The sequence below is a fragment of the Sebastes umbrosus genome, chromosome 22, assembly GCF_015220745.1.
Source record: "Sebastes umbrosus isolate fSebUmb1 chromosome 22, fSebUmb1.pri, whole genome shotgun sequence".
Taxonomy (NCBI): domain Eukaryota; kingdom Metazoa; phylum Chordata; class Actinopteri; order Perciformes; family Sebastidae; genus Sebastes; species Sebastes umbrosus.
Genome location: NC_051290.1, coordinates 22,471,245 through 22,498,678, shown reverse-complemented (window position 1 = coordinate 22,498,678; position 27,434 = coordinate 22,471,245). Strand labels below are relative to the sequence as shown.

General features: G+C 41.9%; 1 protein-coding gene across 1 annotated transcript; it reads left to right on the top strand.

The window, feature by feature from the left end:
• Positions 1–29: 29 nt before the first annotated feature.
• Positions 30–25,544, top strand: gc2 (guanylyl cyclase 2). Its single transcript, XM_037758701.1, has 25 exons — positions 30–235; positions 3,220–3,729; positions 3,817–3,945; positions 4,024–4,203; positions 4,910–5,027; positions 5,141–5,442; positions 5,541–5,672; positions 6,718–6,821; positions 6,925–7,043; positions 8,404–8,488; positions 8,684–8,780; positions 9,563–9,679; positions 11,210–11,290; positions 12,136–12,312; positions 13,703–13,859; positions 13,935–14,084; positions 14,274–14,422; positions 15,523–15,686; positions 16,490–16,682; positions 16,780–16,954; positions 18,900–18,998; positions 19,920–20,014; positions 20,108–20,193; positions 22,727–22,827; positions 24,614–25,544. The coding sequence occupies exons 2-24, from the start codon at positions 3,286–3,288 to the stop codon at positions 22,824–22,826; spliced, it is 3,453 nt and encodes a 1,150-aa protein (XP_037614629.1). The 5' UTR covers positions 30–235; positions 3,220–3,285; the 3' UTR covers position 22,827; positions 24,614–25,544.
• Positions 25,545–27,434: the final 1,890 nt, after the last annotated feature.

The window sequence follows — 27,434 nt, the reverse complement described above, 5'->3', positions numbered from 1 at the left end:
TAATCTGACAGGACAGGTCACACACTTGTTCTAGGTCATCTCTCTCACATACACACACACACACACACACACACACATATCCTCATAATGCAGTAACACTCACTTGGTTCCTAATGGACAACTTTTCTGCCTTTTGGGTGTAAACGAAAAAGGAAGTGATGAAAGTACCCGTCGCCGTGGCGTCAGAAGATTCGCCTCGGAGAGAAGCATGACCTGTCCGTCTCATCAATGCATGGTAGGAGTCCTTTAATGAGAATAACAGGATGAAATACCAGCTATGAGCAGAAGAACATATAGAACAATCTGCTTCATGAGTTTTGTGAAGTCATTTAAAAGATGACGATCAGCTAATAGTGTCTGGACGACTGTGTTGTTGTGTCTGACATGAATGAAGGCGCAGACATGAGGACATTTATTACATCAGACAATAAAACAATAAAGCATCTTGTTGTTGATTTTAACATCCAAAGAAATCCTGATGAACAAATCAGTCTGCTGTCAAAAACCCTGAAACACCAAAACACCCACTGCTCCCATTATAGATTATGATTTTACTGTTTTTGTTTACTGTCACTGTCAATATAAATCTTACAGGCTGTATATAGACATGTACACATGCACATACTGTACATAATCAACCAGTATATCCATTCAGTAGTTATTTATTTGCACTATTACAGAACACTTGACTGGTCTATAGATGTTTAGTTCTAATTATATTTTGTACTGTTGGTCATTGGCGCTTTTAGAATATTTATATATGTACAGCTATTTTATTCTTTACATTTATTTGTCCAGCTTTGTGTTCCTTGTTCCTGGCTGTTATCTCTAGTTATAAAAAAATCTGAGTCAAATTCCTTGTATGTGTACGAGGGCTGTCAATCGATCAATACGATATTTAATCGCAATTATTCGCAAATTAATCACATATTTTTTTAATCTCTTCAAAATGTACCTTAAAGTGACATCTGTCAAGTATTTAATCCTCTTATCAACATGGGAGTGGGCAAATATGCTGCTTTATGCAAATGTATGTACATATTTATTATTGGAAATCAATTAACAACACAAAACAATGACAGATATTGTCCAGAAACCCTCACAGGTACTGCATTTAGCATAAAACAATATGCTCCAATCATAACATGGCAAACTGCAGCCCAACAGGCAACAACAGCTGTCAGTGTGTCAGTGTGCTGACTTGACTATGACTTGCCCCAAACTGCATGTGATTATCATAAAGTGGGCATGTCTGTAAAGGGGAGACTCGTGGGTACCCATAGAACCCATTTACATTCACTGATCTGAAGGTCAGAGGTCAAGGGACACCTTTGAAAATGGACATGACAGTTTTTCCTCGCCAAAATTTAGCTTCAGTTTAGAGCGTTATTTAGCGTCTTTCGTGACAAGCTAGTATGACATGGTTGGTACAGATGGATTCATCAGGTTTTTTTCTAGTTTCATATAATACCAGTATCTTCACTCTAGCTTTAAAACTGAATTGCGACAAAGCTAAAAAATGTAAGTGGTGTTAATGCGTTATAATCGCGGTACCTATCGCGGTACATATACCTTTTTTTGGATGTGCATACCCTGTTTATCTACAAATACTTAGCCAATAAAAGGTGATTCTGGTTCTGATTAAGGTTCTTGAAGATCAAGTATTTTCAATATGCATTACAGTACATGCAGAATCAACAAAAGTCAGACATTTTAGGGCCCGACCCGCTTGGGTTTGTCTTCTCTCAGTCACATGAGGATTATGATACAGTGCTGCAGGTATGGGAGTAATAATAATCCTGCTGTAGCTGACTGAGCCGGGTACAATCTCCTCAATCTAACGTCACTAAAACTATTGCTCTAGCAAGACTTTGTTTTTCATTAAAATTACATTGAAAGTCACATAAAACATTATGAAGCTGTCTTCTTCCATCTTGTGTTTAATTTGTTTGTTTATTACACGGCTGTGTTGAATACTCGATTCTGACTGGTCAATCACGGTGTTCTGAGGTCTGTTTTTTCTGTATAACAGACCGTTTCTATGCATAACAGACCGTTGCTATGTATAACAGACCGTTGCTACGTTGCTATGTAAAGCAGACCGTTTCTATGTATAACAGACCGTTGCTATGTATAACAGACTGTTGCTACGTTGCTATGTAAAGCAGACCGTTTCTATGTATAACAGACCGTTGCTATGTATAACAGACCATTGCTATCTATAACATACCGTTGCTATCTATAGCAGACCGTTGCTATGTATAACAGACCATTGCTATCTGTAACATACCATTGCTATCTATAGCAGACCGTTGCTATGTATAACAGACCGTTGCTATGTATAACAGACCGTTGCTATGGACACAGTTCTGATGTCGGACTCTACTGATTTCTTCAGTAAGTAGCCGTGTAATAAGCGGGATAATGTACAGCTAGCGGGTCATTGTTGTGAAATAAACCCCTTCAGGGCGATGAGAGACCCCGACACAAAGCCCCAATCCCTTACCTCTCACATTTATCAATAATAGTTATTTACTTAAAGGAGCAGTGTGTAACATTTCGGGGCATCTCCTAGCAGAAATGGAATATAATATTCATAACTATGTTTTCATTAGTGTATAATCATATGAAACTAAGAATCGTTGTGTGTTTGTTAGCTTAGAATAAGTCCTTCATATCTACATAGGGAGCGGGTCCTCTTCATGGAGTCCTCCATGTTGCTCCACCATGTTTCTACGGCAGCCCAGAACGGACAAACCAAACTCTGTCTCTAGAGAGAGACTTTCATGTTTTAACGTTACCTGAAGGCCACCGTAGTTCTCCGACATGCTTGTGAAACTGCAGAAACGTGATCCACAGAGTGCTAAACCGTGGTACCGCCAGCCGCCGTCTGACTTCCGTTGCTCCTAAAGTGGTGTTATTATGGTATGGATGGCCTCTGAGTTAGGAGAACGGCGTTACCGCGGTTTTAAACTCGTTACCTCAGTCTTGAAAGGGAGGAGTGAGCGGAGGGGTACTCAGTTTGTTGCAATCTGCAACCACACCACTAGATACCGCCAAATCCTACACACTGTCCCTTTAAGTAGGATTTTAAATGCAGGATTTTTAACTGGTAATGAAGTATTTTTACATCTTGGTATGGGTACTTTTACTTCTTCAAACACTATCAGAGCATCTTTATAAAACTTTTACCTTTCTCCAAATCCTTCGTTGTTCCAGGGAAGCAGCACCTTCAGACCGTCTTCCTCCTGGTTCTTGTGAGCTCTGGAGCTGTTAAGCCTTTAGATGCAACCACAGCGACGTGCCTTCATCATCTCCTCACCTCCAACATGGAAGCAGACACCAGACAAAACCTCTGACGTCACCCCTTCCTCCGTTCCTCCTCTTCGTCTTCACTTCTCTCCTGTCAACCACTTTGCTGCATCCCAACTTTCTTCTGTTCCCTCTTCTTCCTTAACTTTATCCCACCTTCCTCTGTCACGCATGTATCTCTCTCCTCCATCCCTCCACGGCGTCCTGAGGCCCCTCCTGGTCCTCCTGGCCTCCCTGTGTTTACTGCCCTGCCCAGCAGAAGCAGCCTGGTTTCGGGTCGGGGTGTTGGGGCCGTGGGGGTGCGACCCTCTCTTTGCGAAAGCCCTCCCCAGTGTGGCGGCAAAGCTCGCCGTCAACCGCATCAACAAGGACCCCTCGCTGTCCTACGCTGTGACGTTTGAGTATAATGTGCTGCAGGTGCGATAGTGATCTCAGCTTCATCAGCTTGAATGTGAATTAATCTGTCCGGTTGGTACATTGATTCATTTATGGACCACTTTTCAGGAGCCATGTGAGACATCGAGGGCGCTGGAGAAGTTCATGGATTTCCACACCAAGGCCTCCGGGTACATTGGACCAGCCAACCCCGGCTACTGTGACTCAGCTTCAATGCTGAGCAAAGGCTGGAACAAAGTAGGTGTTTCTGAGGGAATTATATTGTAGAGGGACTTGTTGACTGTATGTGTGGTCACATCTCCTCTACTCCCCCAGGCGTTGTTTCCTTGGGGTTGTGTCGGCTATGAGCTGGACGATGTTCGGAGCCACCCAACCTTTGCCCGCTCCATGCCGAGGCCCACCTGGGTGCTGCTCAGCGTCATGAACTACTTCAGGTGGGCCCACGTCGCCATCATCTCGTCCTCAGAGGACATCTGGGTGGAGACGGCCACCAAGGTTTGAATATTTTCTCCTCACAACAAAAGAACAGCTGTTGGTTTTTCTAGTACAGATAAATCCAAACAGTGGAGGTCAAAGAGAGACTATTTTATTTACATCTACTCTCTTTTTCTTGCTGTAACCTTGTTTGAGTTCATGGTTTTCGACCGGTCAGTCTGCACGGGCAGATTATGAGACAACGGGTCCCTGGGGACAGACATGTAAAAGGCCCCACCACATCTCCTACATATAAGACACAGACTTTGTGATGCTTTTGCCTCCTTTTGTTGTTTTGTGTCTTTTTGGTGGTTTTATGTCTTGTTGTAGTCATTTTGTGTCTCTTTGTAGTCGGTCTGTCTTTATTTAGTCATTTTGTGTCTTTTTGTTCTGTTGTCTCTCTTTGTAGTTGTTTTGTGTCTCTTTGTGGTCATTTTGTGTCTCTTTGTGGTCATTTTGTGTCTCTTTGTAGTTGTTTTGTGTCTCCTTGTGGTCATTTTGTGTCTCTTTGTAGTTGTTTTGTGTCTCTTTGTGGTCATTTTGTGTCTCTTTGTAGTTGTTTTGTGTCTCTTTGTGGTCATTTTGTGTCTCTTTGCGGCCATTTTGCATCCCTTCGTGGTCGGTACGTGTCTCTTCGAAGGACACTTTGGGCCCCTGGGCCTGTGCCCGGTTGGCCTGCTCAGTAATCCATCCATGTCAGTGTGTGTGTTGTCTCTGTCCCGTCCAGGTAGCTGATTCCTTGCGGAGCCACGGCCTGCCGGTCAGACTGGTCAGTTTTATGGAGAACACACCTCACGGCATCAGACGAACTCTGACCAAACTCCGCAAGATGAGAGAAATACGAGGTGAGCTCCAGTTCCTTCTTTAAGATTTGATTTACTTACTAATAGTTTTAAATGAATGAATCCTGATCAGACAGAAACCTGTAATCTGCATCTCGTACCATGTCTCGTCCTAGTTGTGATCCTCTGCATGCACTCTGCGCTGATTGGCGGTGAACCCCAGAAGCTGCTCTTAGAGACGGCCTACGATATGAAACTGATCGACGGCTCCCTGGTCTTTGTGCCCTACGACACCCTGCTCTACAGCCTGCCCTACCGCAACGTGACCTACCCAGCTCTGAAGAGGAACAGCAAACTGCTGCGGGCCTACGACGCCGTGTTAACCGTCACCATCGACTCACCCCGGGTGTCCTTCTACGAGGCCTACAGGGAGGCCATGGAGAGGGGGGAGGTGGCCAAGACGCTGAAGCCTCAGCAGGTGATGCATGGGACTGTAGAGGTTGGAGAGGAGGGCTCGTGTGCACTGTTAAGATAGCTCTTGAGCAAGGCAGTTCAATCTGTCCGTGTGTCCTGCAGGTGTCTCCACTCTTTGGCACCATCTACAGCTCCGTCCTCTTCATGGCTCACGCAGTGCATCGGGTTCGGGAAAGCGGGGAGTGGATGTCTGGGGGAAACCTGGCAAGACACACCCGCAACCTGGACTTCCAGGTACCAAGACAAGAGGATCATGAATAAGACGCACAGTATTTAAAATAAACAGTAAATGTGCCTATAATATCAGAAAATGACATTTGTGTTCAGTAGAAATTTGTTGATTGTCAAAGTTTGGAGTCTAAAACAGGTAGAAGGAAATGTTGTAAATATTAATATAATATTAGTTATCATTATATTATAAGTGGGAGTTATGTCATGGTGCAGGATTGAACATTTTAAAACTAGAATGTATTTGTAACTTCTATAAAAACTATTTATTAAGAAAACTGCATGGTAAGAGCTCCAAAATAATATATATTTTTTTAACTAAATGCAGTACCTGTGAGGGTCTATATCTATACAATATCTGTCATTGTTTTGTGTTGTTAATTGGTTTTCAATAATAAATATATACACACATTTGCATAAAGCAGCATATTTGTCCACTCCCATGTTGATAAGAGTATTAAATACTTGACAAATCTCTCTTTAAGATACATTTTGAACAAATACAAAATGCGATTAAATATTTTAATCAATTGACAGCCTTAATTTATACCAATATATTAACAAATTAGTTATGTCATAGTGCAATTTATGCACAATTTATGAGGATTACTGCATGGTAAGGGTAAGGGTAAGTAACAGTGAACTTACTGAGGCACAACAAAACCTTTTCTTTTAAATACACCGGTATTAGAAGAAAAATAAATACTTGTTGCGTAACATAGGTGGCAGCCTTAGACAAATATTACACAAATATTTTACTGTACATGTATATATTTTGTATACCAAATAATAGGATTTGAGAATATTTGTAGATAAAAAAATGTTCACATTAATTTATTTCCATACAATATAGTGTCACAGGACTTAATGTTATATAGAATATAATAAATGTTTTAAATAATAAAGAATCAAGGTAAAGATGTTCTCAGTTAAGAGTACTTCTATTGGTTATCAAACAGTTCATATTTCCATTAAATTTAAAAAAATGTTGAGATCAAATAAAAATCCCATAATAAAAAGTTCCAACTACATATCTTACTTCACGCTGCAGGGCTTCAGTCACCCGATCAAAACCAACGGTTCTGGAGCGGCTCTGCTGGACTACCTCATACTGGACACAGATGGACTCTCCTGGGAGCTGAAGCCAACATACAGGTACATGAGGAAAGAACTTTAGCTACAGCAGGTTGATGAGTTAAAGGAGCGTACCCACATCTTTCAGGCTGTAGTCTGACTTGACTGAATTGATTAATGACAGGATCGACATGGAGGCCGGTATGGTGCATTACATGGGTCGAGACATCCACTTCCCTCGCGGCTACGCACCCAGAAAGGACGCCCCCTGCTGGTTTACTCCTGGAGTCCTCTGCTCAGGGGGTTAGAAACACACACACAAATATAAACACTGTGCATTCATGCGTGCATGCTGGTTATTTAGGTTTGCTGTTATATATATTCCTGTATGTACACCAGTGGGAACTTTGGGGTTTCAATAAGTGAAGCCAATGCTGAAGTGTTTTACGTTCTTTCTACCAGGCAGCAGGTGGCGACTCCTGTGGTTGCTAAAAGAAGTCTGATTGTATAGAAGTCTATGAGAAAATGAGCCTACTTCTCTCTTGATTTATTACCTCAGTAAACATTGTAAACATGAGTTTATGGTCTCAATCTCTAGTTTCAAGTCTTCTTCAATACAGCATGATGTTCATTTAGTAAATTATGGTCCCATTTAGAGTCAGATAGACCATAAAGGGGGTTGTCCGTGTTTTCGTCTTAAACCTTTAACAGTGTGTTTTCAGTTCATGAAAGTTAATTGTAACATTTTGGTCGCCTTAAAATGTCTTATTCAGCGCTCGGTTGTACTTGGCTCCACCCTCTCGTGTCACTTCTGGTTGCAAAAAAAAACAAAACCAAGATGGCGACAGCCAAAAACCAAAATGTTGACGGCCCAAAACCAAGATGGCGACAGCCAAAAACCAAGATGGCGACGGCCAAAAACCAAGATGGCGCCGGCCAACAACCAAGTTGGTGACGGCCAAAGACCAAAATGGCGACGGTCAAAAACCAAGATGGCGACGGTCACATCTTGGTTTTGGGCTGTCGCCATTTTGGTTATTGGCCATCTTGGTTATTGGCCGTCGCCATCTTGGTTTTTGGCCGTCACCATCTTGGTTTTTGGCTGTCGCCATCTTGGTTTTGGGCCGTCAACATCTTGTTTTTTTGCAACCTGAAGTGACATTAGAGGGTGGAGCTAAGTACAACCAAACGCTGAATAAGACATTTTTAGGCGACAAAAAATGTTAAAATTAAGTTCATGAAGTGAAAACACACTGTGAAAAAGACAAAAACACGGACAACTCCCAGACCGGACAACTTCGTGGTGGCAACCTGTCAATCACAAGGTAGCCTCGCCCTAAAGCATCCCCTGCTTTATGGTCTATCTGACTCTAAATGAGACCATAATTTACTAAATGAACATCATGCTGAATTGAAGAAGACTTGAAACTAGTGATTGGGACCATAAACTCATGTTTACAATGTTTACTGAGGTAATAAATCAAGAGAGAAGTAGGGTCATTTTCTCATAGACTTCTATACAATCAGACTTCTTTTAGCAACCAGAGGAGTCGCCCCCAGCTGGCTGTTAGAAAGAACGTAAGACATTTCAGCGTTGGCTTCACTTCTCAGAACCGGAGATTGCCGCCTGATTAAATCTCCAAAACTGTTTTTCTTGTTCCAGGTGTGGATCTGTTCTCGACCATCGGCGCGTTCCTCGGAGCGATAGCTGCCTCTATTTTTGGAGTGGCATTTATTTACTGCATCAGGTACAAAGTCAACAGGAAGTCATGTTGCTCTGGAATATCTTTATCATTTTAAAATAATAATTATTTCCGTAATTTTATTACGAACACGTATAGTTTATAGTTTATAGTTTATTTTTTTCTCACTATCAATCATAAATAAAGATGTTTCTTGTCACTAATGAATTGCATCCCTGTCTGCTGTCTCTTGTTGCCTAGGCGACGCATCACAAAGATCCGACTGCTTAAGGGTCCAAACAGGATCTTGCTGACTCTGGCTGATGTCACATTCATCAACCCGTCGCTAAGCAACAAGGTCAGTCCGATTGACTCGTGCTTTTACTTGTTGTATTCATTACAGAAGTAAAACTACGCTAGAGGAAGTTGTTATACATTCTCAATTAAATAAATCCATATTTCTTGAACATCATATTTGGCGGTCTTTGTGTTGCTGAGACAGTGCTGGAAAGTAACTAAATACATTTACTGAACTTAAGTACAATTTTGAGGTACTTTACTTGAGTATTTCCACCCATGTAGGTTAAATTGAGTATACCAGCACATCATCAGCATTTACACATCAGTAATACTTGATATGGATCATATTAATATAAGTATAGAATCATGGTATTCATTGTTTTTTTATCTATGTATCTTATGTACGTATATCTACCTGACAAAGGGCTCTTATTTGCTCTTCCAGTTTATAAAAATATCCCCTCCTTCCCTTCCCTTCCCCCAAATAAAATAAAATAAAATAAAATAAAATACAATAAAATAAATACAAAATAAATTATATAATGTAAGTGAAATATATGCATATATGTAAACTGGTGAATAAAGTTAAACATTAAAAAAATATATAACAATACATAATAAATGTAAACTGAAGTAAAGTAAGTACAATTTTGAAAGCAGGAATTTTACTATATATTATTAGTATTTCTACACTGTGGTGTTACTACTCCAAATGACTAATAAGTAAGTCATCTGAATACTTCTTCCGCCCCTGTACTGAGGTTGCCCTTAAAATGAGTCTAAAGTAGAAAAACTGATTAGAATCTTTGTGTCACATTCTGAACTTTGACTCCTTTATAGAAGCTGAGTCTGGATGACAGCAGGGCGAGTGGCGTGAGGAGCATGTCAGACGTCACATCACCCGTCTCCACCCAATCTCCCGCCACCTACGAGAACTCCAACGTTGTCATTTTCGAGGTGAGACAGTCAGTTTGATAAGTCCTCTCTAAACTGTAAAGTAGCCTAAATCAAATGTCTTCATCTCATTTTGGCAGTTTTATGAGTAATCTGATGTGTTTCAGGTTGATTGAGGCTTCGTCCAGGTGCTTTTGACTTTTTAGCCTGCCAGAATAATCTACCATAAGATAAATAAGAAGAAAACCGTTTCATCACCATAAACTTTTGATGGTTTGGGGATATTTTGCCAACCTTAATCTTTACGTGCTAGCATCAGCTTAAGCTAAGTTCACACTACACGACTTTCAAAGTCGTCGGATCTCTGTACTTTTCTCACTACATGACTGACCGGCGACAGGAGGTCACTGACATTGCCAATTGCAATTTTAATGTCCCGTTTGTGTTAGTCAAATCAGCGGCTAACCATTCGGTTCTAAGTACAATTTAACTCACACTCACTCATCTTCAACCTCTTATCCGGGGTCAGGTCACGGGGGCAACAGCTCCAGCAGGGGACCACAACCTTCCCTTCCCCGGGCCACATTAACCAGCTCTGACTGGGGGATCCCGAGGCATTCCCAGGTCAGTGTGGAGATCTAATCTCTCCACCTAGTCCTGGGTCTTCCCCGTGGCCTCCTCCCAGCTGGTCGTGCCTGGAACACCTCCTAAGGGAGGCGTCCAGGGGGCATCCGTACTAGATGCCCGAACCACCTCAACTGGCTCCTTTCGACGCAAAGGAGCAGCGGATCTACTCCGAGTCCCTCACGGATGACTGAGCTTCTCACCCTATCTCTAAGGGAGACGCCAGCCACCCTCCTGAGGAAACCCATTTCGGCCGCTTGTACCCTTGATCTAGTTCTTTGGGTCCTGACCCAGCCCTCATGACCATAGGTGAGAGCAGGAACCAAGACTGACCGGTAGATCTAGTTCTTTGGGTCATGACCCAACCCTCATGACCATAGGTGAGAGCAGGAACCAAGACTGACCGGTAGATCGAGAGCTTTGTCTTCCGGCTCAGCTCTCTTTTCGTCACAACGGTGCGGTAAAGCGAATGCAATATATATACCAATACCGGTTTTGTCATGAAAACACATGCGAGAAAAATTATTCCTCTCGTTGCAACAACAACTTTGCTCCGTGTTGTAAATGCAGCACATAAAGTAAGTTCCTATTGCTACAGGCTCCTCCCCCAGGTTTCCCCTCAACCCGTGTCTCGCGCTGTCATTGGCCGCAGCTCGTGGCCGGAGTTCCCGACAGGTCCAGATATTTAGCACGCTAGATATCTGAAATATCTGCGAGGCATCGGCGAGCACCGGCAAGCCTCTCGGCTCGCGTCTTTGAGCAGCTCACACATGACACTCAAGCGCCGATATGCGAGCGGCGAGCCAACGCCGATTTGCCTCTGATCTGCGGCTTTTGTCGGGGAGCTTCAAAAACTGTCAGGGAGCAGAAAATCAGGGCTAAAATTGTGTAATGTGAACTAAGCATTAGTTCAGTAGCTTGAAAAAGATAAGAAAGCCGATCTTTGGTGGGGTTTTTTCTCTCCTCCAGGGTGACTGGGCGTGGCTGAAGAGACTTCCTGATGGCTCATTCAGCAGCATCAACCCCAAAACCAGCGATGTGTTTGAGCTGGTATGTGGCATTGTTGTGAAACAGAGAAAGTATCCATTTGTACTGAACAAAGTCATGAAAAACACAGCTTGTGACCATCTTGCGATGGGATCACACCAGCCGCAACGCCAAATCGGGCCAGGTTGTGTAAAGTGGGGGGGGACAAATCAGCCCCAACGAACACAGGGCTTTCTTCCAGGAGACCACTGTTCGTGTGAGCTGCCGTGAGTTAAGTTTCACTTTCACCTTACAAGCAGCAGTTCGTTTGTGTCCCGTCTTCACAACGTGGAGTTTCATTTTCACTTCACAAACGTAATAATTTTAAGCCCAACCAGAATGTTTTTCCTAAACCTAACTAAGTGGTTTTGTTGCCTGAAACTAAGCAGGTGTTTTTGTTTGAATTCACAACGTTAAGCACGTGTTGTGACCGTAAAGTGACGCCAAGGGGTCGGACAAAGCCTCAGTATGTGACGATTTGGGATTAGAGCGTGTTGGATCATACCAGCCGCGACGCCAAATCACGCCAGGGGAGTAACGTTCCCTACTTCCTACCCCTCTACTTCCGGCGCCCCTGCTCGGACCACACCAATCTTTGAATTCAACCTTCATTTTGATCTTAACTACACAACTGTAAAGTTTGGTGACTGCATCTTGCACGGTTGTGACGCTATCAAGGTGACAAAATCTGTCCACAGAAATGTAAACACCTTGCAAAGTACTCTTCTTCTGTGGTAGTTCCTGCTACAGTAGGCATCTCCAGGACCACGTTTTACCATGATGACTCACACACAGACTCATAAGGTGAAAACAATACCAGCTGTACGCTGATGGTAACCAGCATCATAAACACTGTTTTTTGACCGCAGATGAAGGACATGCGTCATGAGAATGTCAACCCCTTCCTGGGCTTCTTTAAAGACTGTGGCGTGTTCGCCATCGTGACCGAGTTCTGCTCCAGAGGAAGTTTGGAGGATCTGCTGCTGAACGAAGACGTCAAACTGGACTGGATGTTCAAGTCGTCGCTGCTACTGGATTTAATTAAGGTCAGAATGGAGGGAAGGCATGGGGAGAAAAGACAAGTAGGGGGGGCAGTGGGATGGGACATTTTTAGAGCAGATTATTTTCTGCTGATTATTTTCTCCATTAAAGGGACTGTTTGTAACTTCTTACACGTATAAATCATTGCGGGTTGGTGTCCCATGCGCGCTCGCGTGTGGCTACGCTGTTCAGACTCAGACTCCAACACAATCTACATTGAAGCACCAAAACCTCTTGGTTGTATCTAGTGAAGCCCGTCTGTTAAACAGTGTTGGCCGCGGTCGGAGGACGCGGGGGAGACCGTAGCTTTGGTCTCCAGGACCGGAGTCTCTGCTGTACTCTGCTCCTCTGCTCCTCTATCTGCCTTCACTCACACACCGTGCTCGTTCTCACTCACTCTTTCACTCCACTCTCACGTGCATGCGCGCACACTCCACACTGCAGAAGAGTTAGTTTAGCTCTGAGAATATCTAGTGAATGAACAGTGGACGTTTGTGCAGAAATAACTGCTGCAGCTCCTCCAGACCAACAGAGGTTTCCCGTGTCTTGTGAAGTGACGGGGCTCCGCAGAGAGAAACGTTATCGTCTCCGACCAAAACTCCGGTGTCTCCCCTGTTCCCTCCGGCCGCGGTCGGGAGGCTGAGGCAGGAAAAGCCAACACTAGTATCAGCATTGATTCATGGAGAGACCTTCGTCTGGTCAGCTAACATTACTGCCAAGCAGCTGAAATATAGAGTGATATTGTGCTTTTAGCTGACGTGTGTCGCCTCACTGTTTTGAGCGATGCTCGTTCATGTCTATGTAGAGCGAGCACAAGCGCGAGCAACAGGACGCTGACTTTCATTGACTTAACGGCCACAAGTGTCGCTGTTAACAAGACATTTCTGATTCTTACAAACAGTCCCTTTAATGGATTGATTGTTTGTAAAAGTAGTGATAATGGTAAGAAATAGCGTCACAATTACCCAGAGCCCAACATGACACCTTCACAATGTTTGTTATGTCCAGAACTCAACATTATTAAAAACAGATCTAAATAATTAAAAAGAAAAGCAGCAAATCTTTGCATTTATGAAGCTGTAACCATGAAAAATGACTCAAATGATTATCAAAATAGTCGGCAATTAATTTTCTGACAAACAGCTGATTGATTAATCGACTAATCGTTTCAGCCGCACTTGTATTAACTGTTGGTAGTTTCATTTATAACAAAACATCATATTTTATGAGCTCTTTGTATGTTTTTATGCAAAAATCTTAATTTGTAAAGTAACTAAAGCTGTCAGCTATATAAAGAGTACAATATTTCCGTCTGAGATGCAGCAGAGTAGAAGTAGAAAGTGGTATAAAAACCACTTACGGTGCCATAGCTGACTTGTTTGCATTCTGTCTCAGGGTATGAAGTACCTCCACCACCGCGGAGTGTCCCACACTCGTCTCAAGTCCCGTAACTGCGTGGTGGACGGGCGTTTTGTCCTGAAGGTCACAGACTACGGCTACAACGAGGTTCTGGAGGCTCAGAGGTTCTCCTACGTGGAACCACTCGCAGACGGTGAGAAGAACATTTCAGATTATTAAACCATTTGTGTGAGCTGTCACCAAACTAACGCAACTCTGTGTGATCCAGAGCTTCTGTGGACGGCTCCGGAGATCCTGAGGAGCAGGCAGCCGGAGCTTCACGGGACTCATTTTGGAGACGTGTACAGCTTCGCCATCATCATGCAGGAAGTGGTGGTCAGAGGGCCTCCTTTCTGCATGATGGACCTGTCTGCCGAAGGCAAGATAGCAACTTCACAAACACGCCTAAAAAAAAAACACATGTGCTCTGAGTTTCTGAGCACCCCAAATATTGTTTTTCTTAAGTTTAAAATTGCTCTTACATTATCAAACAAATTAAAGCTGCTCGAACATTTTTACACACAGAAAATGATCATAAATCCAAACTGTTTGCTTCTCTGTGTTTTAGAAATAATAGAGAAGCTGCGTAAGCCTCCTCCTCTGTTCCGCCCGGTGGTCAGTCCGGACTACGCTCCTTTAGAGTGCATCCAGCTGATGAAACAGTGCTGGAACGAACAGCCAGACAAGAGACTGTGCTTTGAGGAGATCTTTGACCAGGTGGATTATACATTTTTAACTACATTTCGCTTTAATTTGAACAAAAATATCCACGTTTAAATGCTACAAAATGTTGTTGTTAAACTGATATCTTGGTTGGCCAAAGTGGTCATTTTATAAATAACCAGTGTGGATATGTTGGTGCTGTTTTCTTTATTTTTAGGGAAATAAATCTTAATTTAAAGCCTATATTTTAGTGCAGGGGTTCCCAACCTCTTTCTATGCCAAGGCCCCCCAAATAGCAATAGCTTATGGCCGGGGCCCCCCTTTAGCAAGATGTCTTCATGTTAAAAAAATAAATAAATGAAATAAAACTTTGCAAATAAGATTATGATATGTTACATATTATTATAAACTAGATTTATTATTATTATTATTATTATTATTATTATTAATAATAATAATAATAATAATAATAATAATAATAATAATAATAAAATGTTATTTGTTTAAATATATATTTAAAAATTAATATTGAATGAATAATAATAATGATAATGATAATAATAATAATAATTCAACTTTATTTGTCTAAATATATATTAAAAATAAAATTCAATTATTAATATTAATAATAATAATAATAATAATAATAATAATTTAACTCAATCGTTTTTTTCTTTCATAATCTTCCTCAGAACATAAATATTTTGTAGTGTAATAAAAGACATGAGTTGAAGCATTAGGTGGGAAAAGTTAACAGCTAATAATTTAAATAACTAAATTAACTTCTTCAACTAAAAGAATATATTTTGCTACTAACATAAGAGAGAGTGAAGACAAAAAAATACATTTTGAGAGTTTTCTATACGACAGAATGTGTAACGTAGCTTGGTAGCAGTTTACCACAGTTTGTTCCTCTAAATTCATCAGCATTTATTATTAAAATTCTGAACCAAATAGCATATTGGATTGAAAATTGTCTGTTTGTCTTTGGTGAAATCAATTTGGGAGTCAGTATTGTTTGGGAATGAATGAATTCAGATGATTTTAGGGTGAGGTGACACAACTCAATGGGCTCTTTTGGTTATATTGGACTTAATAAACTAAAGTTATTGTTACCTGTACTTCATGTCCTTTATTCCTTTGTCTCCTCTCAGTTTAAGAACATCAACAAGGGGAAGAAGACCAACATCATAGACTCCATGCTGAGGATGCTGGAGCAGTACTCGTCTAACCTGGAGGAGCTGATCCGGGAGCGAACGGAGGAGCTGGAGATCGAGAAACAGAAGACGGAGAAACTGCTGACACAGATGCTTCCTCCGTGAGTTAACGTAGACGAATACATACACACTCGTACAAAACACACCAAATACGCTGAGAAGGTTGTATATACACAAACATTAACTCCATGCAGCCAAATTATGATATCGGCTGGATATGCATTTCAGGTTCTACCATAAAACACTTGTACGTTGCAGATTTATATGTTTGTTTTGCATGTAAATATATGAAAACACTGAACATGAATCAAAATTATACTCACACACTGCAGAAAATGTGCGTGTTACTGAGTCTGTCTGTGGAGCCCCAAAGTGTTCAATATTACATGAATGAATAAATAAATAAATTTAATAAATTATTAAAACTCAGGTATTATTATTGTTTTCATAATAACATTGGACTTTTTGATTAATTACTTTTTAATTTCAAAATGCAGTTTTTCAATTATATAATGTCATTTTCCCCCAATAACACTTTTATTTTTGTTGTCGGTTCACTTATATATTTTATACAATTTATTCAAATAATTATTTATTTCATTTTTTTATTAATTTAATATTGAACATTGTGGGGTTCCTTAACTGCCAACCTAGTGTCGTACAAAATATCTATATGTTCTAAAAAAAAAAAAGAATGTGCCATTTAGATTATTTATTTTTCTGCAAATTAATTTGTGTTCACACAAAAGAATGTCGTCAAGGTATTTATGACCTGTGAAGGGTAAAATGAGCTAGGTGTCGTTGTTCCGTTCCCAGATATGTTTTACGAAGACTCTACACAGAAGACGATAAATAACATTGTGAATCATCTCAACGACTTCACACATATCAAACTGTCCTGCAGGTCAGTGGCCGAGGCTTTGAAGGTGGGCGGTACAGTCGAACCGGAGCACTTTGACAACGTGACGCTTTACTTCAGCGACATTGTCGGCTTCACCACCATCTCAGCCAACAGCGAACCCATCGAAGTGGTCGACCTGCTCAACGACCTCTACACGGTCTTTGACGCCATCATAGGAAACCATGATGTCTACAAGGTGCTGTGTTTTAATCTCTATATCTTCTATATTAACATTGGGGCAGTAAATCTCATTAGATTACACTTGTTGCTCATTCTATTACCTTCTACTCTAGGTGGAGACTATCGGTGATGCTTACATGGTGGCGTCAGGTCTTCCCGTCCCCAACGACAACCGCCATGCGGCTGAGATAGCCAACATGGCGCTTGACATCCTGAGCGCTGTGGGAACCTTCAAGATGAGACACATGCCCGACGTTCCTGTCAGGATTCGTATAGGACTGCACTCAGGTGACGCAGGAAGGAGCGCAAAAAATAATTGCTAAAAAGAACCGGGTCAATTTTAACCCAATTTGGGTCAATCAAGGTTCCCAATCTTGGGTCAATATAGCACTGACCCAGTACACGGTAAACTTAACCCTCTACCCATGGGTATAAAACCATTGGGTCCCCAATCATACCCAAGACAATGGGTTGTTTACTGTTATTTATATTATTTCCATTGGGGTATTCAGCCATACTAATATGTGGTTATTTTGACCCAGTAGCAATGTCATATTTATATGACCCAGAAATGGTAGCTACTTTACCCAGTGTAATGTTATTTTCATGCCTCTGCGACAGCCATGGCCGGAGTGATTATGTTTTTGGGTTGTCCTTCCATCCGTTCGTTCGTACCACCGTCCGTTTGTTCGTACCACCGTCCGTTCGTTCGTACCTCCATCCATCCATACCACCGTCCGTTTGTTCATACCACCGTCCATCCGTACCAACTTCCGTCCGTTCGAAACACCATCCATCCGTTCTTACCACCATCCATCCGTACCACCGTCCATCCGTACCACCGTCCATCCGTTTGTACCACCGTCCATCCGTACCACCGTTCATCCGTCCATCCGTACCACCGTCCATCCGTACCACCGTCCATCCATACCACTGTCCGTTCGTTCGTACCACTGTCCGTCCATTCGTACCACCGTCCGTCCGTTTGTACCACCGTCCGTCCTTTCGTACCACCGTCCGTCCATTCATACCACCGTCCGTCTGACCACCATCCATCCGTTTGTACCACCGTCCGTCCATTCGTTCCACCGTCCGTCCGTTCGTACCACCGTCTGTCCATTCATACAAACGTGATATCTCAGGAATGCCTTGGGGGGAATTTCTTCAAATTTGGCACAAACGTCTACCTGGACTCAAGATTGAACTGATTAGATTTTGGTGGTCAAAGGTCAAAGGTCAAGGTCCCTTTGACCTCACATCGGTCCCATTCTCATGAACACAATATCTCAGGAACGCCTTGAACGAATTTCTTCAAATTTGGCACAAACGTCCACTTGGACTCAAGGATGACCTGCTTAGATTTTGGTGGTAAAAGGTCCCAAAAGTCACTGTGACCTCAGAAAACACGTTTTTGGCCATAACTCAAGAATTCATATGCTGATTATGACAATTTGACACAAACAGTACAAAATGATGACATTTTGGACAGACATGGACATAAACTGCGACTTGACTGGTTGGTGGAGGCATCCAACTGGGAGGCTTTTCTAGTTAACTTTATATATTGGTTCATTAATTAAACCCCGAAAAGCAGTAAGTTTTACTGTTGTTTATATTATTTCCATTGGGTTATCGAGCCATACTAATATGTGGTTATTTTGATTATTTAGTTTTATTTGTGGTCTCCCAGCTACACTAAGCCAATTGTACAGGAGATGCCTCCAACCAGCCTGAGTTTAGTTGTAACGCCTGAACGCAACGTGCTGTGTGAAAATTAGTTGGCGAGCAAGTAGAAAAGCCACAATAGAGAGCTAAAAGTAATGGACAAATGGTTTTTATATCACTCAAGTTGTGATACGAATGCAAACTTTACCAAACCTACAGAAAAAAAGGAGCCTAAACCTAAACATTGACAGTTAGAAATAATGGAATATATGATCCACTTTTACATGACTAATAGTGAAAAAAAAAACAACATCCAGTTTAAAATTCATTCAAAGAACAAAAAAGGTTGGGACCCACTGTTGTATATTATGATATAGCATTGTATTGATGGTTTTGTACATAAGCAATAATACACAAAAATAACAGATGTCACAAAGGTGAAGAATATCACTGCATGGCCATGTTATGAAATTAATTACATGAGTCTCTTGCAAATCCAAACCCTTGCTATAACTTAGCCAACGTTTGAGGTAATAGCTCTGTGTGTGTATGTGTTTGACTGTTATAGGTCCATGTGTAGCAGGTGTGGTAGGTCTCACCATGCCTCGCTACTGTCTGTTTGGAGACACAGTGACCACCGCCTCTCGTATGGAGTCCAGCGGGTTGCGTAAGTACAAAAAGAACAGTAACTGTTTATGGATGAAATGATCAGACAGAAATGTTGGTTTACGGCAGATCCCGTGAACTAAATACTTGACAAAGAGCCTCACATTGATGCAAAAATATGAACATTTTAGAGCTGAATGATCGACAGAAAATGATCCGCAACTATTCTGATGGTCGATTAATTGTGTCGCTCATTTTTCAAGTAGGCTTCTTCAATGTCTTTGTCAGATGATAACAAACTGAATATTTTGGGGGGGTTGCACTGTTGGTCGGATAATGCAAGCAATTTGATAAAATCACCATCTGATATTTTATAGTCAGAACGATTAAAAGATTAATCAAGAAAATAATCACCAGATTGATCGATACTAGAAATAATCTTTTACTTAAGTAAAAGTAGCAATACTACAGTGTTAAAATAGATAATAAAATAAATTAATAAAAATACTCTGTTTCAAGTAAAAGTCCTGCATTGATAATCCTACTTAAGTAAAAGCACTATATTTTAATGCTAATACACAGTATTAGCATTAAAATATGCTTAAAGTACCAAAAGTAAAAGTATTCATTATGCAAAATAATATATATTATTGTATTATAATTATTGATGCATTCATCACTTTAATGTTGCAGCTGGTAAAAGTGGAGCTCATTTTATTTACTTTATATACTGCTGGGTAACTTAACTTATAATGATATATCATTATGTTTTTGTATTAATAATCTGAATCTGCAAAGTAACTAAATCTGTCAGATAAATGTAGTGGAATAAAATGTACAAAAGTAACTTGAAGTTATACTTAAGTACAGTAGTACTGTTAGCTGCAATGCTATTGTTAATATTAATACATATTATATTGTCATATTACACAACCTTGCTCTGAAACTACAGAAAGCACCATTCTGTTTCTTCTTGCTGCAGCCTACAGGATCCACGTTCACCAGAGTACAGTGCAGGTCCTGCGGGACTTAAATCTCGGCTACAAGGTCGAGTTGAGGAGCAGGACAGAAGTCAAGGTACAACGCTTTTTATTTAGACTACGGAGATTTCTGCATGTGGGTGAAGTAGTCTACAGAGTATGAAGTCCTGTCTATGTGTCTCTCTCTCAGGGGAAAGGAGTAGAGGAGACCTACTGGCTCGTAGGGAGAGAAGGATTTAGCAAACCTCTTCCTGTTCCTCCAGAGGTCAAGACCGGGTAGGAACGACTGTCTTCTTCCTCTTTTTACTCTGTGCTCCCCTAACACCTCCACTGTTTTTCAGTCAGAACCATGTCTGCCCCAAAAATAATTCCCTTGTTTTGATAACGCCAAGCAATCTCATCTGCTAGACGTTCCAGAATTGACCAAAACCTTGCTCTCTATTATCTTCTATTTTACTTATCCTTGCAAAAACTGACACCAGACTAGAACAGTAAATATCAGGTTTTGGTGCTCAAAGAGCACAGACTCTCAAGAATAGTACTGGGAGAAATCCATTGAAAAAAGGCGTTTGTTTAAAGGGACTGTTTGTAACTTCTTACACGTATAAATCATTGCGGGTCGGTGTCCCATGCGCGCTCACGTGTGGCTACGCTGTTCGGACGGGACTCCAACACAAACTACAGTGAAGCACCAAAACCTCTTGGTTGTATCTAGTGAAGCCCGTCTGTTAAACAATGTTGGCCGCGGTCGGAGGACGCGGGGGAGACCGTAGCTTTGGTCTCCAGGACCGGAGTCTCTGCTGTACTCTGCTCCTCTGCCTGCTGCCTGCCTTCACTCACACACCGCGCTCGTTCTCACTCTTTCGCTCCACCTCTCACGTGCCTGCGCGCACATTCCACACTGCAGAAGAGTTAGTTTAGCTCTGAGAATATCTAGTGAATGTTCAGTGGACGTTTGTGCAGAAATAACTGCTGCAGCTCCTCCAGACCAACAGAGGTTTCCCGTGTCTTGTGAAGTGACGGGGCTCCGCAGAGAGAAACATTATCGTCTCCGACCAAAACTCCGCTGTCTCCCCTGTTCCCTCCGGCTGCGGTCGGGAGGCTGAGGCAGGAAAAGCCAACACTAGGATCAGCAGTGATTCATGGAGAGACCTTCGTCTGGTCAGCTAACATTACTGCCAAGCAGCTGAAATATAGAGTGATATTGTGCTTTTAGATGACGTGTGTCGCCTCACTGTGTTGAGCGATGCTCCTTCATGTCTATGTAGAGCGAGCACAAGCGCGAGCAACAGGACGCTGACTTTCGTTGACTCAACGGCCACAGGTGTTGCTGTTAACAAGACATTTCTGATTCTTACAAACAGTCCCTTTAATCCATACAAAAACAGAAATATAAAACTGACAATTTGAGGTTTTCACTTGGAGTTACGTGTTGGAACTATTTCTTGGCAAACAACAGCCAGGCATAGTGACTTCCTGGCGTTGCCAGTGAAGCGGTGCAACAGATGAATATAATAAATAGTGTGTTTCCACCTGCTCCCAGTCTTATGCTAAGCTAGGCTAAATGCCTCCCGGCTCTAGCTCCATACTAAACCCGCAATCATGAAATTGGAATCGATCTTCTCATCTCTCTCTCTCTCTCTCTCTCTCTCTCTCTCTCTCTCTCTCAGAAGTCAATTTTACTTGTATAAGCCCAAAATCAGAAAGAACCCAAAGTAGCATAGTTGCCAAAATGTTAAACTGTCATGTTTAAAGGGTGGGTCCATTATTATTTAGGTTTTATAGCATTCTGTAGTTTCACAGTGGTGTTCCTTTTGTATTAAAATCCAAACATTCACATTTTGGTTAAAGTATGTTTTAGTGTCAAAATGCTATTTTCCCTTCAAGCCCTTCTACAAACTTTTTCCCACATGACCTGACGTAGGTTTCTGCATGATGACGCTGCTACATGTGCAGTATATATACATCCTTATAGTCAGTGTATTAACGTTACATACAGTAACTTAGATGGTGCTCCCAGTTTGAAACTAAGCAGTGTACTGCTGTGGACGCTTGTTCAAATCCAAAAGTCACACGATAAAACGAACAAACTAACGGATCGATGCAGCAGTAGACAAACAACTCCTGTGTTCTGCGAGGTAAAGTTACTGTTTTTATGAATGGAGTCTGGTGGCTTTGAAGACTGCGATTTAACAGCGTTGGAAAGGGCTGTCTAATGGCGAGGTAAAACTTTGAAAATATTCTAAATATAGCGTACACTTAAACTGATATTGACTTTTTTAGGAGGCTAAAATCAATTTTTCTGCTGCTCCTGTCCACAGCTGCTTTACCTCGCCGCCAGACAGCTCTTTCTAACGGGGATCTGAAGCCATTATATCGCTCTCTTCAAAGCCACCAGACTTCATTTACAAAAACAGTAATTTTACCTCACAGAACACGTGAATATACATACAGCACCACTCCGAAAAATCAGAACTAACCCTTTAACTTGTTTCCAAAGTTAGCACAGCTAACGTTGACTCAGCTAGTGCTAGCGCTCATATTATTGATAACCTGATTGATTAGCTTACCGTGGTAACCTACGTCACTGCTTTTGGCTAACAGCTGAGTGGGCGTTTCTATTTGACAAAAACGGAACAGAATGCAGATGGACCCGCCCTTTACATTCAAATAATTTGGACGAAACCAACATAAATGTGTTTCTGCCAGTGATCATGTGTTGACAGCCTACCCTTCAGGCCACCCTCAGGATAGATGCATGATTGTGTGTTTGTGCGCTGTGTTCACGCTGTTCACTTCGTCCCAACAGGCAAATGGCCCACGGGCTGCAGATGGCCGAGATAGCCCAGTACAAGAAACGGAAAGCTGAGAGGCAACAACAGGAACAGCTTGCAAAGAAGAAAAACTGAGGTAATGTTATGCATTATTAAAAAAAAATGTATAACATTACCGGCTCGGTTTGCAACGTGACTACTCGTCCTTTGGTAAACTTGTTAGCATGAACGGTCTCAAGGTGTCGCTGATGTTTGTGACATGTTAAAAAAGTTCAGGAGGAAATCTTTACCACAATAGGAAGCAGCTGGTCAAACATTGGGTTCTGGTGCAAATATGTGCTTTTATTTTGAAAGATTTGACATCCAGAAGTTCTCTTTATCCATTTGGAAACTGAATTTCAAAATAAAACCTTAGAATTTTAGCAAAATCTATCATGATGGTGTTCATTTTTCACATGTTTTTCTGCTTTATCAGTACCTGTTTCTGACCAGATGTTTCTTGCTGCAGGTTTTGCATTAAAGATTTATTTTGTCGTGTTTCTATACGAGCTGCAAGTAAATACAAATGAAGTACAGCGACATCTAGTGGAAGTTCAAGTGAGGGATGTGGGGATTTTTGTCCATAAAAATAATAAACTTTACTCTTTTCACCAGAAGGGGGAGAATTAACGTTTTGATTAGTTGGTCACTGACAAAACTCAGTTCTTCTACTTTACAAGTTTTGAAAACAAATGTCATATGATCGCCATGTTACTGCTATTTAATGTCAGACGTGTTGCATCTGTTCATCCCAACAGTCTGTGACTTTAAGTCAACTTTGTTTCTTGTCAGGTAGCTTCACAGACAGCTAGTTCATTCTCACCACTATTTAGATGTTGTCACCATAGCTGCCTTGGTTCTTTTTCCAGACCTGTATTCCTGTGTTTCCCTTTTTATGTTCATGAAGTCTAATGTTAGTTTTGGTACCTGGTTTTGACTGTAACTTTATCCGGGGTAGACTGTGTATAAGAAGTGGACGTAGTCACCATGACGTCACCCGCTGGCATGTGGAATGCCGATTTGAAGCCTCAAGTTCGGCATTTTACCTTTTGCAATCTTGTTTTTTGGCCGTCTCCATCTGAGTTTTTGGTCGTCGCCATCTTGTTTTTTTTGCAACCAGAATTGATACAAGAGGATTGAGTAAAGTACAAAAACACGTAGCGACCAGGTGCCGGATTGTAAGCACATCCAAGAGGAAGCTACGAAAATGGCGGACACAGCGACAAAAAGCCTTGAGTTCAGCATTTTGGCCATCGCCATCTTGGTTATTTGCAAACAGAAGTGCTACTTCTATCTAACTATTTGACTCTAAATGGGACCATCATTTACTAAATGAACATCATGCTGTATTGAAGAAGACTTGAAACTAGTGATTGAGACCATAAACTCATGTTTACAATGTTTACTGAGGTAATAAATCAAGAGAGAAGTAGTCTCATTTTCTCATAGACTTACAATCAGACTTCTTTTAGCAACCAGAGGAGTCGCCCCCTGCTGGCTGGTAGAGAGAATTGAGGTTTTAGGCACTTCAGCGTTGGCTTCACTTTTCAGACCTCGACGTTGCCGCCTGAATTGTACTTGGCCCACTACCACTAAGTTGATGCTGGGAAACACATCTGCTGTTCTTCCTGTTTGTGAGGTCTCAGGTGTCTCTATAGTAGCCAGGATGTTTATTGTAGTTGAAAGAATAGTTTGACTAACTCTTTCCGAGAGCTAGACGAGAAGATCGACACCACTCTTACCGAGGTACGAAAGCGGTTGAGCTACTCCATTAATGATTACTTTCTGTTTATATTTTAGGAAAGCAATTTTCCTCTCCCATCTTGCATTAATTGTTTCCTCCCTTTGTCCCTTCTTTCCTCCATCCTCTCTCCACCTCTCAGTACTCGCATCAGCATCACGACGAACGAGTCAAGGGACCTGAAGCACATGTTTCACAAGGCGGTGAAGAAGATCTCTCACATCCGCGTCGTGACTCAACTCTACACGCCCGACGAGGAGGACAACGCCATGATGTTGCACCACTGACCTGCCTGGACTTTACAACTTTGCCTGGACTGGATTTTCACTGCTAGGGAGCGAGGGGGGTGGGAGAGTCTAGTGAAATTCAGATTATCACCACGTGTGTCTGTGTGCATTAACGGCTTGAGTCGAGGAGATGAAGTCTTGCGTGGAACTATGTATAGAGACCGAGATGTGGTGACTCAGCAAAGCGGGGATCTGCAGAAACCGTCTGTCAGCAGCAGCTAATCTCTCTCGTTCATTTCCTCCTCCTTCGCTTCCCCGTTCCTCTCTTTGAAACGAGGAGAGGAAACTAAGAAGGGAAGGAGAGGAAATAGAGAGGCGAGGAGTTTGTTTTACTCCCTCGTTTGTGGAGGAATTTGGCATCTTGGCTTTGTGGTGCCAAGTTGTCAGTATTGGCAAAACACAAATATACTCTAAGAAATAATCACTGACGTTTAGGTTCTTAGGATTGTTGGACATTCTTGCCGGTAGAGAGGTGACAGGAAACGAGAGGAGGGATGACATGAAACAAAGGCCACAGACAGGAGCTGCAAATAATGATTATTTGAATTATCTGGCCATTATGTTCCTAAATCTCCTAGGCAACCATGACAGAATCACAAACGGTTTTATGGTGATTTTTTCCCGTAATAAATCGAAGGTAAAGATGAGAGGAGAGGAAACCAGAGAAAGGAGGAGAGGAGATGAAACAAGAAAGGAGAGGAAATAAGAGAGAGGCGAGGAGACAAGTGAGGAGAGGAGACATGGGGAGAGGAACAATAGAGGAGAAGAGGAGATCAAACAAGAGAGGAGAGGAAATAAGGGAGATGAGGAAAGGAGACAAGAGAGGTGTGGAGGAGAGGAAATGAGAGATGAGGATAGGAGACAAGAGAGAAGAGGAAATAAGAGAGGAGTGGAGACGAGAGGAGAGGAGAGGAAACAAGAGAGATGAGGATAGGAGACAAGAGTGGATATGGAAGGAGAGGATACAAGCGAGAGGAGGGGAGGAGAGGAGACAAGAGAGGAAAGGAAACAAGAGAGGAGAGGAACAAGGAAGGAAAGGGGAGGAAATGAGAGAGGAGGGGACAAGAGAGGAGACGAGAGAGGAGGACAGGAGATAAGAGAGGAGAGGATAGCAAACAAGGGAGAGGAGACAAGAGATGAGGAGAGGAGAGGAAACAAGGGAGAGGAGACGAGAGGAGAGGAGAGGAAACAAGAGAGAGGAGGAGAGGAGACAAGAGAGGAGAGGAGAGCAAACAAGGGAGAGGAGAGGAAACAAGAGAGAGGAGACAAGAGAGGAGAGGAGAGGAGAAGAAACGAGAGGAGGAGAAGAGAAAAGAAAGGAGGGGAGAGGAAACAAGAGAGAGGAGGGGAAAAGAGAGGATAGCAAACAAGGGAGAGGAAAGGAGAGGAGAGCAAACAAGGGAGAGGAGACAAGAGGGGAGAGGAAACAAGGGAGAGGAGTAGAGGAAACAAGAGAGGAGAGCAAACAAGGGAGAGGAGGAGAGGAGACAAGAGAGGAGAGGAGAGCAAACAAGGGAGAGGAGGAGAGGAGACAAGAGAGGATAGGAGAGCAAACAAGGGAGAGGAGGAGGGGAGACAAGAGAGGAGAGGAGAGGAAACAAGGGAGAGGAGACGAGAGGAAATGAGAGAAGAGAGGAGAGGAATCAAGAGAGAGGAGGAGAGGAGACAAGAGAGGCTTCCTCTCCTCTCCTCTTCTCCTCTCCACAGTTTGGACCGACAAGCTCTCAGATGTGAAAGTGTGAAAGGTAATAAATGTGTAGTGAGATGCTGCTAGAATAAAAGACCATGCAGTGAACCGTCTCTGATGATTAAAGATTCAAATAGTCCACCTAGTGAGAGAGAGAGTTTGTTTCTGTCTCACAATCATATCTCAGCTTATTGTGTTGTCACAAACACTTGATGATGTTTTATTGGATAAATCTAGTTGGAGAGTTGATGTTTAGACCACCTGTTGTGGAACAATTTAAAGTTTACAGTGTGAAAATGAAGGTTTTTATATTTGTACATATGGCTTCAATAACTCCTCAAACGTCTGTTTAAGACAGGAGAGAATTTGATGTAGGAAAATACAACATCTTGTGTCATCTTTAAATATTGTTTGACATTTGAATGATCTCGATGTGCAGCGTAACTTCTTCTACAATTTCCCACCTTGTAGCTCTGTTTTCATGATTTATTTTGTGATGATGTAACTTTATATCAGGCAGTTATTTCAACTCTTTAATGTTGTGCTTACAGTTAGAATGATCAGATTCTATTTTAGATTGTTCCTCTCAATAGCAGACTTTATTTTTGTAACCAAACCTGCCTGACGAACATCGCAATAAATCTTTAAAGCTGTCCAGTGATTATTAAACAAACCCACAGCGCCCCCTGGTGGTGCAACAGAAAACACACTTTATTTAAACTACAGATGGCACATCCTGCAGGATTATCCCTGATCCTCACCGTGTGTGTGTGTGTGTGTGTGTGTGTGTGTGTGTGTGTGTGTGTGTGTGTGAGTGTGTGTGTGGGCGGTGGTCTGTTTAAAATCCCAAGCTCTTTTATTTATTTAATTTATTAATTTAACTGTTTTACTTTATCTTCTGTAACTTTTATTCCCCTAAATTATGGTATGAACATTTTTTTTAAGCTTTCTCTGCACATGTATTTCTGGTATTTTACTGTTTGCTGTCT